General features: G+C 38.8%; 1 protein-coding gene across 3 annotated transcripts in view; it reads right to left on the bottom strand.

Annotated features, from left to right (window-relative positions):
* Window positions 1-15,107, bottom strand: part of RALGAPA2 (Ral GTPase activating protein catalytic subunit alpha 2) — a 294,845-nt gene that overhangs the window by 149,199 nt on the left and 130,539 nt on the right. For all 3 annotated transcript variants that reach the window (XM_070419823.1, XM_070419824.1, XM_070419825.1), the window contains 3 exons: window positions 12,925-13,118; window positions 11,645-11,743; window positions 11,252-11,407 (listed from right to left, as the gene is read on the bottom strand). In XM_070419823.1, coding sequence (XP_070275924.1) covers window positions 11,252-11,407; window positions 11,645-11,743; window positions 12,925-13,118 — 449 coding nt within the window. The remainder of the gene's footprint in view (window positions 1-11,251; window positions 11,408-11,644; window positions 11,744-12,924; window positions 13,119-15,107) is intronic.

Genomic DNA, 15,107 nt, shown 5'->3' with positions numbered 1-15,107 from the left:
TCTTCCCATGAGGCCATGTGGTTTTAAGGTCTTCCTTTTTTATTTTTAAATTTTTTGGCAATCAGCACATTTATTGAATGCCTGCTGTGTTGGGAAAAGACGAGGTACACTCCATTGAGTCTACCAAGGACGATTCTGGAGGCCACAGGAAGTCTCCTTCTAGAGAGAGACCTCAGGGCAAAAGAACATTTTCTCTACTGGAAATCGCAGGCCAGATTACACACTGTACCATATGGTAACAGTTAAGCAAGAAAAAATCTTCCAGTTTTCCACATATATTGAGTTGCTATTATATTGCATTTTATGCTTTATTTCATGTAGCATGTGCTTACTAAACACTTATGGCTACATATACATAACTCATATTTTTCACTGACAGCATTTACTTGAAACAAAGTCTTTATACCTTTAACTCCAAAAAGGGAGGAAATCAAACCAAACTCTATTTCTGGCCGCTCAGGCAGTCTCCTTCCTCTCTGATCAGCCTCCCAGGCTATCACCTTACCCTTTTAAAGCCGGGAAACAAGTTCGCGGCCCATGTGCTAACCTCATAACCGAAACCTCAACCATCTGTTACCTTCGACATATTTCTACTTTCCTTACTTAGGTGTAATGGGCTCAATCTGTAGCTCAGTGAAAATAATAATTGGCTTTAGAGTTGTAAAAGAAAAGAAAAAACTTGTCAATATATTATTTTGAGGCAGTATCTAAAGTGTCATAGCCATTAATGGCTGAACAAAGTTATAATAAATTATTTTTGGTAAAACTTTGTCTAATCTATGGCTTGTACGTCCTCATGAAACCTTACAGAAACCACTGTATATTACTTGATGGCATAACACTGTGACAGATTCTACATTTCATCACTCTGAATTCATACTGCAAGCACATAAGAATTATCAATTAACTTAATATATCCCAGAAGGTTGATATATGCTACCTATCCTTGTAGATATTATTCTTCCAGCAAATCTAAGTTAAATGGAAAGTTTTGTTTATTGCTCCAGCAAAGCTTTATACTCAATAAAATCTCATTAAAGTGAATTCAAACTAATACAAATTATATTTTTAGAAAAGTGTTTTTAAATGTCAAATTACTTCCAAAAACCAACAATAACAAAACTGGCTAAGAAAAACATAAAATAACAGAGACCTTTAGAAGTTCTAGTTTAATAGCTGTAAAAATTAAACTAATAGCTGTAATTGCACATCAATTTTGAATTCCAACAGGGTAGAAAATATGTTCTCCTCAGTGGAGAGAAACAGACCTGGGAATCTTTCCCACACACTTCTACTTCCTAACAGGCAAGAATTCTTTGTGGGGACAATCCCTGGGGTATCCTCCACACACCACTTAGCCTGCCCTTGTGCTATGATGTCCACAGTGAAGAGAGGGGTCACATCCTACCTAGCTCCTCCCTTTTCTCAATTCATCTTCTTGTCTTCCTGACTCAATTTGTGCTTTGAGAGATCCTGGGAATAGTGCCAGGAGGCTCTACCTTCTCAGGGCACTTACCATTCAGCATTATATTATACCTGCCCCAAGTATTTCATACACACACAAAACACATATGCATACATGTACATACACATATACATGACCTATATAATAAAAGCGTAATATGCAAATTGATCAAACGGCCGAACAGTGGAACAACCATCTGGACGACCATCCGGGACAACGCTATGACACCCACTGGCACCAGCCAAGGCGGGTGCCATGCGATTGGTCGGGGGCCCGGCTATCGCCCCATGATTGCCCCACAGAGGGAGGCCTGGGCCACCAGCGAGCAGGGTGATCAATTGGGGGGCTCCATAATTGCCCCAAATAAGGAAGCCCAGGCCACCAACTGGCAGGTGGGCGGGGCCTCCCTCTGTGAGGGAAGTCCGGGTCTGGGTGCTGGAGGGAGGGTACTGGAGGGAAGCCCGTGACGGCAGCCAGGGGAAGGAAGGCCTGCTTTTGCATAAATTTTGTGCATCGGGCCTCTAGTGGATAAATAAACTTACACACACACACACGCCCCATCTATGTCTCAGTCCTTGTTAGGCCCTCATTACCTTGCCCCTGGGCTACTACTGTAATTCCCCTTCTGTGCTTGTCATCATTCTCTCCGGATGATAATCCCATGTCATGACTGTAGTTTCAGCCTCATGAAATGCTTTTATGTCATGTTGAATGTTGTGCTCACAAACCTTCCACAACTTCCCACTATCCGCTGGATGAAAAAGACTCTGAACACAGGCTCTGTACAATGCCTGGCTGGATTCACGTCTGCATATTATTTCCATGCACACATCTGGCACTACTAAATCAAAATCACTATGGTCACTGTTCCCTGAACATGACCTGAGAAGGTTTGTACCTTCGATATGTAAAATTCCACCCTGCTTCTTGTCCTACCATCTAAATCCTATTCATCCTTGAAATTCCTGCTCAAATCCCACCTCCTCTGTGAGCTGCTTTCAAACCACCTAAACCAGAGAGGTATTCCACACAGTGCAATTGCTATGACTTGTGTATCACTCACTTGGCCCTCTGCACACCTTGATGGATATACACATTGTGAACATCATACCACTGTACAGACCTTTAGAACCTGGGTGAGGAAAATATTCCAGGCAAAAAGCTTATTGAATCTTTTGCTCCATTTAATAAAGAACAATGTGACCCTAATGATAAAATACCTAAAAACAAATCAGAGGATCCAAGAGTGCTCAATAGGAAGGGGCCCTAGAAGTCCTCAGGTTCAGCTCACGGGTGGTCAGCCAAGTCCACAGAGCCAGTGCGTGACAAAGCTGAATCTAGCACCCAGGCCTTTCAGCTCCCAATATGAGGCTCGTCATCTGCAAAAGTCAAATGTTGAATATATTTTGAAGCTAATTTCTATTCTGCAGTCTTAGAAGATATATTTCCCCATTCTTAAAACCCTTAGAAATAAGGCCCAGAATTAGTTCTATTTTTACTCACTGTACAATCCTATAGTTTTTTTTTAGAATTTTTTTAAATGAGGCATTTATGTTAGCTTTCTAAAGTTCCTCTACTGATACACATCAAGGTTAATATTTCATCGTCTAAACATCATTTGGACCTTTAAATTTATAAATATGCACTCTGTCCTGCTGGCATTTAATTAAAGTCCCATGAATTCAAATATTGGTTAGAAACATACTTGATGTACAGAATAAATACTTTAGAGATATTTAGAATTATTTCCTTGGATATGAGATAAACAAGGTCATTACTCTGCCATCTGAATTCTTCGTTCTCTGAAATGGAATACTCGTTTATGTTTAGCCTTAAAAATATTTATAAATTCATGTGTATCTAACATATGTAGTTTTAGTTAAAAGTAAATTTTCAGCAAAGAACAATTCTTTGTCTGAGAAAAGGTGATGCAATTATTACATATCACTGCATGATCCAGGCTGTCTGGGGTTATTAAGAGAGTCAGGGATGGCCAATTTACAAGTATCACCCCTGCACCTTGCTTTCATAGCTCACTGCTGAGTCTTACGCTCACTGAGGGGCCCCTTGAGATCTTTTTAAAAATGAGTGTTTATTATTATATTATTCCATCATATACCTCATGAGAGGAGGTTGTAACATCCATTATGAAAATCGCGAACTATTTTTACTTTTATGATAGACTATTCTATATATGATGTTTAAAGTTATGTTTTCTTTAACACTGGTATAGCAAAAAGTTCATTAAAATATAAAGTTCAATGAAAGCAAAATGTTGCTAAAAATAGTTAAATATTCTTGGCTACAAAGAAAATAACCCAAATTTAGGGAAAAAGAAAATAAATGCTATAAGTACATTTAACAGCTGAAAGATGAACCACAATTGATCATGTTCTGCAAGTGCCTAGCATAGTACCTGGCAGAGTAGTCGCCGCCTAAGTCAGGTTCTTACTTACAGACAATAGAACCCACTCTGCTGAGATGAAGAGGACAGGGATTTATATCAGAGCATAAGATAGCTTATAGGATTTCTACAGGTGCCAGGGAGCCAACCGTGAACCCTCTGCAGTCAGGAACTAGGTGGCGAGCAGAAACACTCAGGCACACCACAGCAGCTCCAGTTGTTGCCAGCAATGCAGGTGCCTGAGCAGAACCCCCACAACAGCTGCCGCCCACCACTCCCCATGTCTGCTTTCCAGTGCCACATAGTTCCTCTGCCAGAGGGAATCTGGGTCGATGTCAACCCAGCTGCAAGGAGCGGGGGTACAAAGAGTGCAGCTTTCTGGCTCCCACCATTCATGAGGCATACTTGGTGGGTGAGGCACAGGTAGAAAGGGAGCCAATGGCCAGGGACACACAAGGAAATGTTTCTGAACCACACGAGGGTTAAATAAACATAGCAGTACTATGCTTGGCCCACAGTGGGGGAGAGGTTATTTCTCCACATGTTCTGAAATTCCACAATGCTTCATTGTGTTCAAAAGTAAGACCTTACATGGGGGAAGAAAAAAAAAAGTCAACATTTAAAAAGTCAAGATATCAGGAACATAAAATAATTTGTTACTCAAGTTGTTGCTGTTCTTCTCACCCTCTTCAGCATCATCACAAGGATGCACACTTACTGAGGGCTATTGTGTCAAGGCTCCAAATTGAGTGTGTTACAGGTTTTACCTCCTCAAAGTCTTCAAACAACCTTCTGGGTAGGCACCATAATTACCTAATTTTACAGGTAAGGTACTAAGCAAAGCACATCGAGGTCAAATGACTGAAATAATGGTATAGCCAAGATTGGAGCTTAGACAGGCTGTCTTGAAGTCCATGCTCTGAACTGTTACACTATTTCACACTATGTTATACTGTCTCGTAACTTTATACGATTACTAAAGGCCTGGTGCACGGATTCGTGCACCGATGGGGCCCGGAGAGCCAGTTTCAGCCCGATCCCCAGAGGCCCGATCCAGACAGGAGAGGGCCTGATCCAGACAGGAGAGAGCCCAATCCTGTATGTTGAGCATCTGTCCCCTGATAGTCAATGCACGTCATAGTGACCTGTCGACTGGTCATTCGGTCGCTTAGGCTTTTATATATATTGAGAGAGAAAGAGAGAGAGAGACTGACTGACTAGAGGCCCAGTGCATGAAATTTATGCACCGGGGCAGGAAAGGCCCCTCAGCCTGGCCTGTGCCCTCTTGGCCTGCTGAGATTAAGAGGACAGAAGGTAGGCCCTGCCCACCTGGTCAGGGCTCTGCGATGGATCGCCCCCTCAGAGGGAGGCCCTGGCTACCCACCACAGCGCCGCCGGCTGGGTAGCCTGGGCCTTCCTCTTTGGGGCGATCGATTGTGAGGCTCCACCATCGATCTCCCCAAAGAGGTAGGCCCTGCCCACCTGGCTGGAGCTCTGTGATTGATCGCACCCTGCAGAGGGAGGCTCCACCCACCTGCTGCAGCCTGCTGGTCAGTGGTCTGGGCCTCCCTCTTTGAGGCAATCATAGAGCCCCCGACTGATCGACTGACCCGCCGGCCGATGGCCTGGGCCTCTCAATGCAGGATGACCATGGGGCGATGGCCGGGCCCCCGACCAATTGCATCACACCCACCTTGGCTGGCCTGGTGCCAGTGGGTGTCATAGCGTGGTCATCCAGACGGTCGTTCTGCTGTTCAGTCATTTGATCAATTTGCATATTACACTTTTATTATTATAGATGACAACAACTGGTAATTGGATTGCTACCTAGGGGCAGAACATTACATATTACTTCAGCTGAGAGAGCCTCATGCTTTTCTGGTGTATTATAAAATACGACTAGAGGCCCGGTGCACAAAAGTTTGCGCACTCGGGGGGGTAGAGTGGGAGGGGGTTCCCTCAGCCCAGCCTGCATCCTCTCACAGTTTGGGACTCCTTGGGGGCTGTCTACCTGCCAGCTTAGGCCTGCTCCCCGGGGGATCGGGCCTAAGCCACAGTCAGACATCCTTAGCACTGCCGAGGAGGCAGGAGAGGCTCCTGCCACCACTGCTGCGCTTGCAGCCATCAGCCTGGCTTGTGGCTGACCAGGGGGCAGCTCCTGCGTTGAGCGTCTGCCTCCTGGTGGTCCGTGTGCGTCATAGTGACTGGTAGTTCCTGGTTGTTCCATGGTTAGGGTCAATTTGCATATTACCCTTTTATTATATAGGATAATAGGACATTATAGATAAAAATGACAAAGACATACATTTCCCAAAATTTCTACATGCAAATTTGCAACACTAATTCTGCATTAATATAAGCTTTTCATTTAAAAGAGAATTTAACTTTGATGTAGAACAGACAAATTACATTAAGACATTAAATCTGTAAGTCATTGTTAAAAAATAGCTTACTTATTTTAAGCAAAGAAAACTTTCCAGTCTTTGATATATGTTCTTAGAAACATGAAAATAAAATTCCTTTCCTCAACTGTCCTTTTCCATTTCACACATATTGATCTTTCCATATGTTTTAAATAATGATGAAATTAATAAGAACTGTTCTTAATAAACTTAAATCATAGCTCCTTTCATGTCCACATATTTTTAAGAAGACCGAGGTGAAAAATCTGCTTCAGCATTAGGAAAACCTAAGAAGAACCAGGAACAGCTTTAGAAGAGAAACTGAAAGATGGTGATGAACTAGGAAGGAACTATGAAAAGGTATTTGCAGGTTGGGTGTGGGATGGCATTTCAAAGGAGGTCCCTGAGATGGGGTGAGACAAGGCCAGGGCTCAGGTAAGACAAGACGGGACAGAGGAATAGGACCAAGGACTGTTTGTATGATCCACTTGCTAGCTGTAAATCAATGAAAAAGATATTCCCTGTGGAATAAGCCAGGCCTGCCTGTGAATTATAACAGTCTTAAAAAAAAAAATGGCATTGGGCAAAAGTTCTCAATATTTTTTGAACCTTATTTAAACAATGGGTCATGATATTTATCTAACTGAACTGCAGAGAAGAATCAATGGGACAACATCGTGCAGTTCCCAGCAGAGCCTGGCACTGTGGGTGCCGGGGAAACAAAGGCCCTCTCCCCCCCGGCCCCACTCCCAAACCCCAACACAGCAGCTGAGCAGAGGGAAGCCACCTGCAAGACCCCTTCATGAGCAGGGTGGGCAGTCCCACAAGTCACCCAAAATTTCATTCATGATTTCTAATTATTTTGAGAGTCTTTATGATCCTAATTGTTTTTCTGAACCAGTAACAATCAATTTTTTAAAAATTCAGTGTCAAGGGAAAAATAAAGTTATTTAAAAGTATTTTTCTCAATCGTACTAATAAGCCATAAACTTACACTGTGGGTAATGCTATTTGATAAGGTCATTATTTTAGCTATTAAATTATTAGAATAGCTAAAACCAGTCCAAAAAATATTAAAAACAGTTGGTTTGGAATGTAACATTTTGAATTCTAGCCATTCTATGTGAGAATTATTATTTTTTTAAATATAGAGGTGACTATATTTACATAAATAATTTGCTGTCATATTAGATCAGCGATTTTCAACCTTTTCCATCTCATGGCACACATAAACTAATTACTAAAATTCTGCAGCACACCAAAAAATACGTATTTTTTTACCAATCTGACAAAAAAATAGATATAATTTTGATTCATTCACACCAGACGGCTATTGTTGTGTTGGCTCTTACTCTTTTTTTATTTGACAAGCTAAGTAAGGAAAAAGAGGTCAGTGCCCCTGACTAAATAGTCAGGTTTGCATGTTTTTAAAAATTCTTGTGCCGTGGTACACCAGTTAAAAATTGCTGTTATTAGATTAAACCATGACTTTACATGCTTATATCACAGAACACAATCTGTGCGACACCTATTTCACAAAGTTGTTTTTTTTTTTTTTTTTTTTAATTAAAAAAGCTTCTCACCCTAGCGGGTTTGGCTCAGTGTATAGAGTGTTGGCCTGCGGATCAAAGAGTCCCGGGTTCGATTCCAGTCAAGGGCACATACTTTGGTTGCAGCGTCCTCCCGGCCCGAGCCTGGGTAGGGGTTTGTTGTGCAGGAGGCAACCAATTCCATGTGTTTTTCTCACATCGAAGTTTCTCTCTGTCTTTCCCTCTCTTTCCTACTCTCCCTAAAAATCAATGGAAAAATATCCTCCAGTGAGGATTAACAATAAATAAATAAATAAATAAATAATTTTAAATAGTCCTCAATGAATTTATGTAAGTTACCCTTATATCTGAAAAAAAAAGATTTTCAACATCTTAGAGCTTATTTCAAATTCATCCCTTTATTAGTCCCTCATGACATAATCTTGATACTCTCAGATTTAGGAAAGCATTTGTAAAACGATCATGCTATACCAGAATGCTCACAGGGCCCTGGGTCTAAGGCAGTTTCAGAGCCCAGTGGTGGTTCTTGAGCCACACAGTTGAATCTCGCAGACAAGTGTGCCACCCAGAGGCGAAAGGAACAAATTCACCTTGGATTTTATTTGTGAGACAAATAAATGTTAAAATTTATAAAATTATTTGCTGTAACTTATCTTACTACAAAATAAGAAAAAATTAGAAGGTTCTATCTGCAGGAAGAAAGCCCTTAGTGCCAGACTACATGGAAGTGTGGCTCTTTAAGAACTCCCACAAGATGGAAATAAGCCCTCAGACAGGACACAGGTGCGCAGTTTGCCAATTTAAAAAATTGAGTTTAACTGCACTATTTACAGTAAAAGCTATCTTTTCTTTTTATAATTAATATAACATGTGTTTCCAGAAGTACATATAAGTTCTGGAACAACTATCATGACCTATTTAGACATGTGGCCCAAAAGTTAAACTAATTACCAGAGATATTTCTTACTTAAATGAGAAAAGTTTCTTTCATTAGAAGGTCTTCTGCTCAATTTTCTTCTGGCAAAGGAACAAAGTTTATTTAGAGTAATTGTGTTTGGCAGACAGGGCTTCTAAAACATATACCACTAACTGTAAAGGTTAAAGTAAAACAGTCAATTCTACTAAACACATAAGAATTGAAGCTTTTAATGTCCCAAACAATAGGCAGATTATAAAAAAGAGATTTATGATATCTCTGTTTCCATCTTAGAAGTCTGGACGTTGGAAATACTGTTAGCGATTGGCCATCATTAAGATTTACATTATTTTAAAATGATTTACAAAAGATCAAATTAACAAAAAACATTGCATACATTAAAATGTGAAAATGATTTTAAGTATAAAATTTGAAAACTCCCTTTTCTACACTGTAAAATCCAATTTTTTGAAATACCTTTTTGGATTCTCAAATGTTTTACTTATTCCGTCTCATTTTGTTGTTTCATTTTCACTCTAACACACTTTAAAACAGGAAGATGATTCCAAAGTCACACCTAATTATATGACTTTCTAGAAAACTTATTCTAGAAATATTGTTTACTGCCGATTTCAAATTTGCCTTTATTAAAAGAGAAGATTCTACAATTGATTATTATTTCCAAGTAAATTTTTTTTCTGCAAAATCTTAGCAAATACTGCTTTCAAGTACAGCATGCTAACTACATCTTCCTCTCTTGTTTAGGTCACTGGGGGATCTCCTTATTATCTGTGAGAGTTAATTCTCTTCCCTATTTAAACCCCTTAATCTTCCACATGCCCTGAGTTGCATCATTCAGCTAAAGATGCTTCCACCTGCAATGATGGCTGCACAATATCTGAGCACAGAGCACAAACAGTTCTACTTTCACATTCATTTCTACTTTTCTTTGGGAAATAAACGAGACTATGGGTTTAAGTCCAGCCTGATATCTAAATGTCCTATACATAATGCTGAAACTGGAGCAACTATGACAAAAACAACTCATAGGTCAGCACAGTTTAATTACTTCAGGTAAAAGTTCAATGATTAAAGCTCAAATTGTTTATCAGGGAATATATCTCAGGAATTTGGTTGGGAAGGTTCAAGTGCATTCTGAAGCAACAAAGAAAAGTTGGTCAATCAGGAGAATGACCTCTTACATGTATCCTAGGGGCACCAAAAAGTCTGTGTATCTGTCTCACACATTCAAGGATAGAAGGAATACAGAAAGTATGGCTACTTACAGTTCATGAATGATTCGAGTTCATTAATAAGTATCTAAAATTCAAAGGGTAAATTCTGGAACACTCCCCATACCTCAAATTGGTAAAGAAGATCTAGATAAAATTAAATGCCTTAAAATTTCTTGAATCTTTTCTATTCCTTCTTTCCATCTTCAATGCTATCATCTTAGTTCTCAACATTTTTAAAAAAATCTATATTCATTTAACTACTTCCTAATTAATCTCCCTGTCTCCAGGCCCGACCTCTGACTCTGTCCTACCATTGTCACATTTCAAAATCCATCCTCCAAACAGAGTCCAGAATAATCTCTGTGAAATACAAACCAATTACATCACTTGACTGCTTGATATTTACAAAGAAAATCAGGAGTCAGAGTGTTCCTCCCCCCACATCCTCTGCCCACTGGCAGGGGACTTCTCAAGGTAGGAAGGCCAGAGGCTGGCCACATCCCATCCTGCACACCCAGGGTCTACACAGAGGGGCTATTGCTGGTGGCTCCCTGGCCTTCCAACTTAACCACCAATCACATTTCTTTGTGATAGAAATTAAAATAACTCCTAATCAGGAAACGTCAGGACCCATAATTTATGGGTGAGGTCTTCCAGAAAAACATCCTAACTTCTAAAATGATAGTTTTCAAACATTTTTAAATGACCAGAATAATTTTCTTCAAACAATATCTAATGTAGAATCCCCCCAAAAAAGCAGTTGAAATAGTATTTTTGTGATTGACAACATAGGCAAAGGTTAGAATTCAGGGGTCCTCAAACTATGGCCCGCGGGCCACATGCAAATACAAATATTGTATTTGTTCCCGTTTTGTTTTTTTACTTCAAAATAAGATATGTGCAGTGTGCATAGGAATTTGTTCATAGTTTTTTTTTTAAACTATAGTCCGGCCCTCCAACGGTCTGAGGGACAGTGAACTGGCCCCCTGTTTAAAAAGTTTGAGGACCCCTGGGTTAGATCATAGAGAAGTGTACAAGCCATAGAATAAAATTCCAATTTGGTTGGTTCAATGCAAAGTCAGTGGGGAGAAGAAAAAGGAATGTGATAAAAATCTGATTTACATTTTTGAAAGGCCAGTGTGTTGTTGTATGTAAGAGTCAAAACTACTGAGAACTTTTAACATTTCTGATGTATTTTCATAAACTCAAATTTAACCTGTGAAGAATCCTATGTACTTTCCAAATAATGGGCTACCAATGTAAAGGGGTCACAGAATACCTGATCCTCGCTGGTTAATCCCAGGTGCATCACAAGGTAAAAGTGCACCAGGAAGTCTGAGTTTGGCAGAACGTCCTGGCGTCTGGTCATCATGGCACAGATCAGTTTGTAGGCTTGCAGTTTGCCTTCCTTATATTCATTTGGCAATGTCGTCGCCTGCCAAGAAGATGATGTTTGAAGGTTTAATCAACTCCAGATGCAGCCGGGCATTTCAACATTTCCTTTACTTTTCAGTTTTCCATAAAAGTTGATTGTGGAGATGTGGGATACACTGGCTTTAGTAAGACCCAGCCTGTCTTCGAAACATGCCGTCTTGGGAAATTACATTTTAAAAACTTAATTTCAGAAAGGAAGAGGAAATTACAATAAAGGAATAAAAACATATCCACTTGCCTTAAATAGCCATGATGCAAACATTCTGAGTGGTGGGATCAAGACCGGAGGAGATGGAGAAGTTTGGTTATCCAGGCTTATTGCCAGATTATCCCGTATCTAATTCACAAAGAGGAGATTAGGGAAGGCAATACAGTTTACCCCGACAATATCCCAATATTGGGTTCCATGGTCAACTAACTGCTTCCAATACAATTTCTATGAGTAAAAACCTACAATAGTTACAAGTTTTTCTTTTATTGCGAGATCTATTGTCATTTTATATCTAACTTATTATATGTGGTTTTAGACTTAATAAAAACTAGGGCATTGTTTTTTCTTGAATATAATGGAGTGGTCCTGAACTCCACATGATAAGAATGGTTGAACAGCTTATACTGTATCAACATGAATCATATATATATATATATATATATATATGACATTGGAAAATGTATAAACATTTATATGTAATAAACAGAAACAAAAACCAGAATGAAAAGGCCCCAGTAGTTCAGCTGGTTAGTGCATTGTCCTGATATGCCAAGGTTGTGGGTTCAATCCCCAGTCAGGGTACATACAAGCATCAACCAATGAATAAATAAGTGGAAGAACAAATTGATGTTTTTTTTCTCTCTCTCTAAAATCAATAAATAAAAATTAAAAAAACAATAAAAATTGTATGTACTCTAATATTTTACTTTTATAAATTTTTTTACCCCTAAAAGACCATAATATTGGTTATCTCTGTGGGGGAGTGATGTCAATTTTCTACTTTGATTTTCTATCTTTTTCAAATTTTTAACAAATACACATTTTTATTGATTTCAGAGAGGAGGAAAGAGGGAGAGAGAGATAGAAACATCAATGACGAGAGAGAAAAATCAATCAGCTGCATCCTGCATGCCCCACACTGGGGATCGAGCCCGCAACCCAGGCATGTGCCCTGACAGAATCAAACCATGACCTCCTGGTTCACAGGTTGACACTCAATCATTGAGCCACACTAGCTGGGCCATTTTTCAAATTTTATTCAATAAAACCAGTATCACTTTCATAAAGAAAGCAATTAATACTACTAAATAATACCCTACTCTTTAATATCCTATAGTAATATAATATTTATGCATTAAATGAAATGACTCTTCCATATTTATAAAATGACCAAACTAACAAATATACTATGTGTCAACACCTAATTATTATCCCAGGATGTATTCAGTGGTGAATTGCAACACAGTTTTAATGAAACTAAGTCAGTTTTTTCATATTAGAGTAAAAAGGTAATATAGCAAGAGTACCTTTGCTAGTTTATACCAGAGTTCATAGAGATAGCCAAAAACTTTGGCATGGATCTTGGGCGACTGGATATTATTCACATCTCCGAGGATTCCCAAGACTCTTCGCCATAATACAGCAGCAGAGTCTGGGTGCCAACCAGTGAGGTTCCCTCCGGCGATTATGCTACAGTCATCTGCAAGGCATTCACTGCTATCTATGGAGAAAAATGTGTGTTAACCCTGGAAATACAATCTGAGTACAGCCTTTATTCTTTCATGAAAATTATCAATGCTTGAAAGTTTATATATTGAGAGTAAACTAATTAAGATGAAAATTTTCTAAAGTAAAATAAATAAGATGAACAATTTCTTACAACTTTTTCCTGATGTAATTCTTAAAAAGTACTTAATTTTTAGAACAGTTTTAGATTTACAAAAAATTACTAAAATAGTATATAGAGTTCCTATATACTACATGTTAAGTTTCCTTATTGCTAAACATCTTATCTAAGTATGGTATGCTGTTACAATTAATGAACCAATATTAAAACATTATTACAAAGTCCATACTTATTCAGACGGCTTTAATTTTTACCTAATGTCCTTATTCTGCCCCAGGATTCCATCTAGGATATCACAGTACATTTAATCATCATGTCTCCTTAGCTTCATCTTGGCTATGACATTTTCTCAGATTTTCCTTGTTTTTGATGACATTGACAGTTTTGAGGAGTTCTGATTAGATATTTTGTAGAATGTTCTTTAATTGGGATTTGTCTGATGTTTTTCTCAGGATGCATTTTTTTTCCTTTTGCATTGGTGTTCCTGGAATGAACATTTTTAGCTCCGATATATGAGCCTTCTCCAATATTCTTGGATTTCATTTGCAAATTCTTTATTTAGAATTTTTGCTTATATGATTTTAAGTAAGATGGACTCAAATTTTCCTTTTTAAATATGTACCTTGTCTCATTTCATTATCAAGTTAACACAAGTTAGATAACAGAAATTAGGGAGCTTTCTTTCTTTTTAGTATATGAAACAGATTGGAAAAAACAGTTTCTCATTTATTTAAAGCTTTAGTAAAACTAGGAATTGTCCTTTATTTTTATAAATATTTTCAAACTAACCTACTATTTTAAATTCTTTAGTTTTTGTAGCGCTGTTCCCTTTTGCACTCCCAATATTTTTTCCTTGATTAACCTTGACTATTCATCTATTGGATTGTTTTTAAAAGTTGTTTTTGCCTTCTCTATTGCTTTCCAGCACATATGTGCATGCATTTTACTTTATAAGTTCCCTTTTTATTAACTTCAATATATTATTCTGCCATTATTCCCTAATATTTTGAATAGGGCACATAGATCAATATTTTTCTCTTCTAATACAAACACCTAAGTCTTCAGCTACATTCTAGAGCTTTTGATATGTAATTTAAATTGTAGTCCACTTTGAAATGTTTCCTAATTCCTAATTTAATTTCTTTAAGACTTAATTTACCTAAAGTGCAGTTTTTCAAATGACAAGTGCTGGCGAGGATGTGGAGAAAGGGAATCCTAGCACACTGCTGGTGGGAATGCAGACTTGTGCAACCATTATGGAAAACTGTACGGAGTTTCTTTAAAAAATTAAATATGGAACTGCCATTTGACCCAGTGATCCCATTTCTAGGAATATATCCTAAGAAACCTGAAGCACCAATAAGAAAGAATGTATGCACCTCTATGTTCATAGCAGCACAATTTACAAAAGCTAAGATAGGGAAACAGCCCAAGTGCCCATCAGTAGATGAATGGATAAAAAAGCTGTGGTACATTTATGCCATGGAATACTATGCAGCAGTGAAAAAGAATAATCTCTTACTCTTTGGGACAGCCTAGAGGGGCCTGGAGAGTATCATTCTAAGTGAAATTAGAGAAAGACAAGTATCACATGATCACACTCATATGTGGAATCTAAGTAACAAAATAAACTGATGGACAAAATAGATCCAGAGACATGGAAGCATAGAACAGACTGCGGAAGCTCAGAGGGAAGGCAGGGAAGGGTGGGTGGGTGGTAGGTAATCAATCAAAGACCTTGCATGCATAAATGCAGAACCCATGGACACAGACAATAGGGTGCTGAAGGCCTGAGGCTGGAAGAGGGGAGCTGGGGGGGGGACCTGGAGGGGGCCAATGGAGTTAAAGGGGGGACATATGTAA

This window comes from Myotis yumanensis, unplaced genomic scaffold (assembly GCF_028538775.1).
Source record: "Myotis yumanensis isolate MYYU_CA2020_CCGP unplaced genomic scaffold, mMyoYum1.0.hap1 SCAF_7, whole genome shotgun sequence".
NCBI classification, from domain to species: domain Eukaryota; kingdom Metazoa; phylum Chordata; class Mammalia; order Chiroptera; family Vespertilionidae; genus Myotis; species Myotis yumanensis.
The sequence above is the reverse complement of the archived record's forward strand: the minus strand, read 5'-3'. Positions and strand labels throughout refer to the sequence as shown.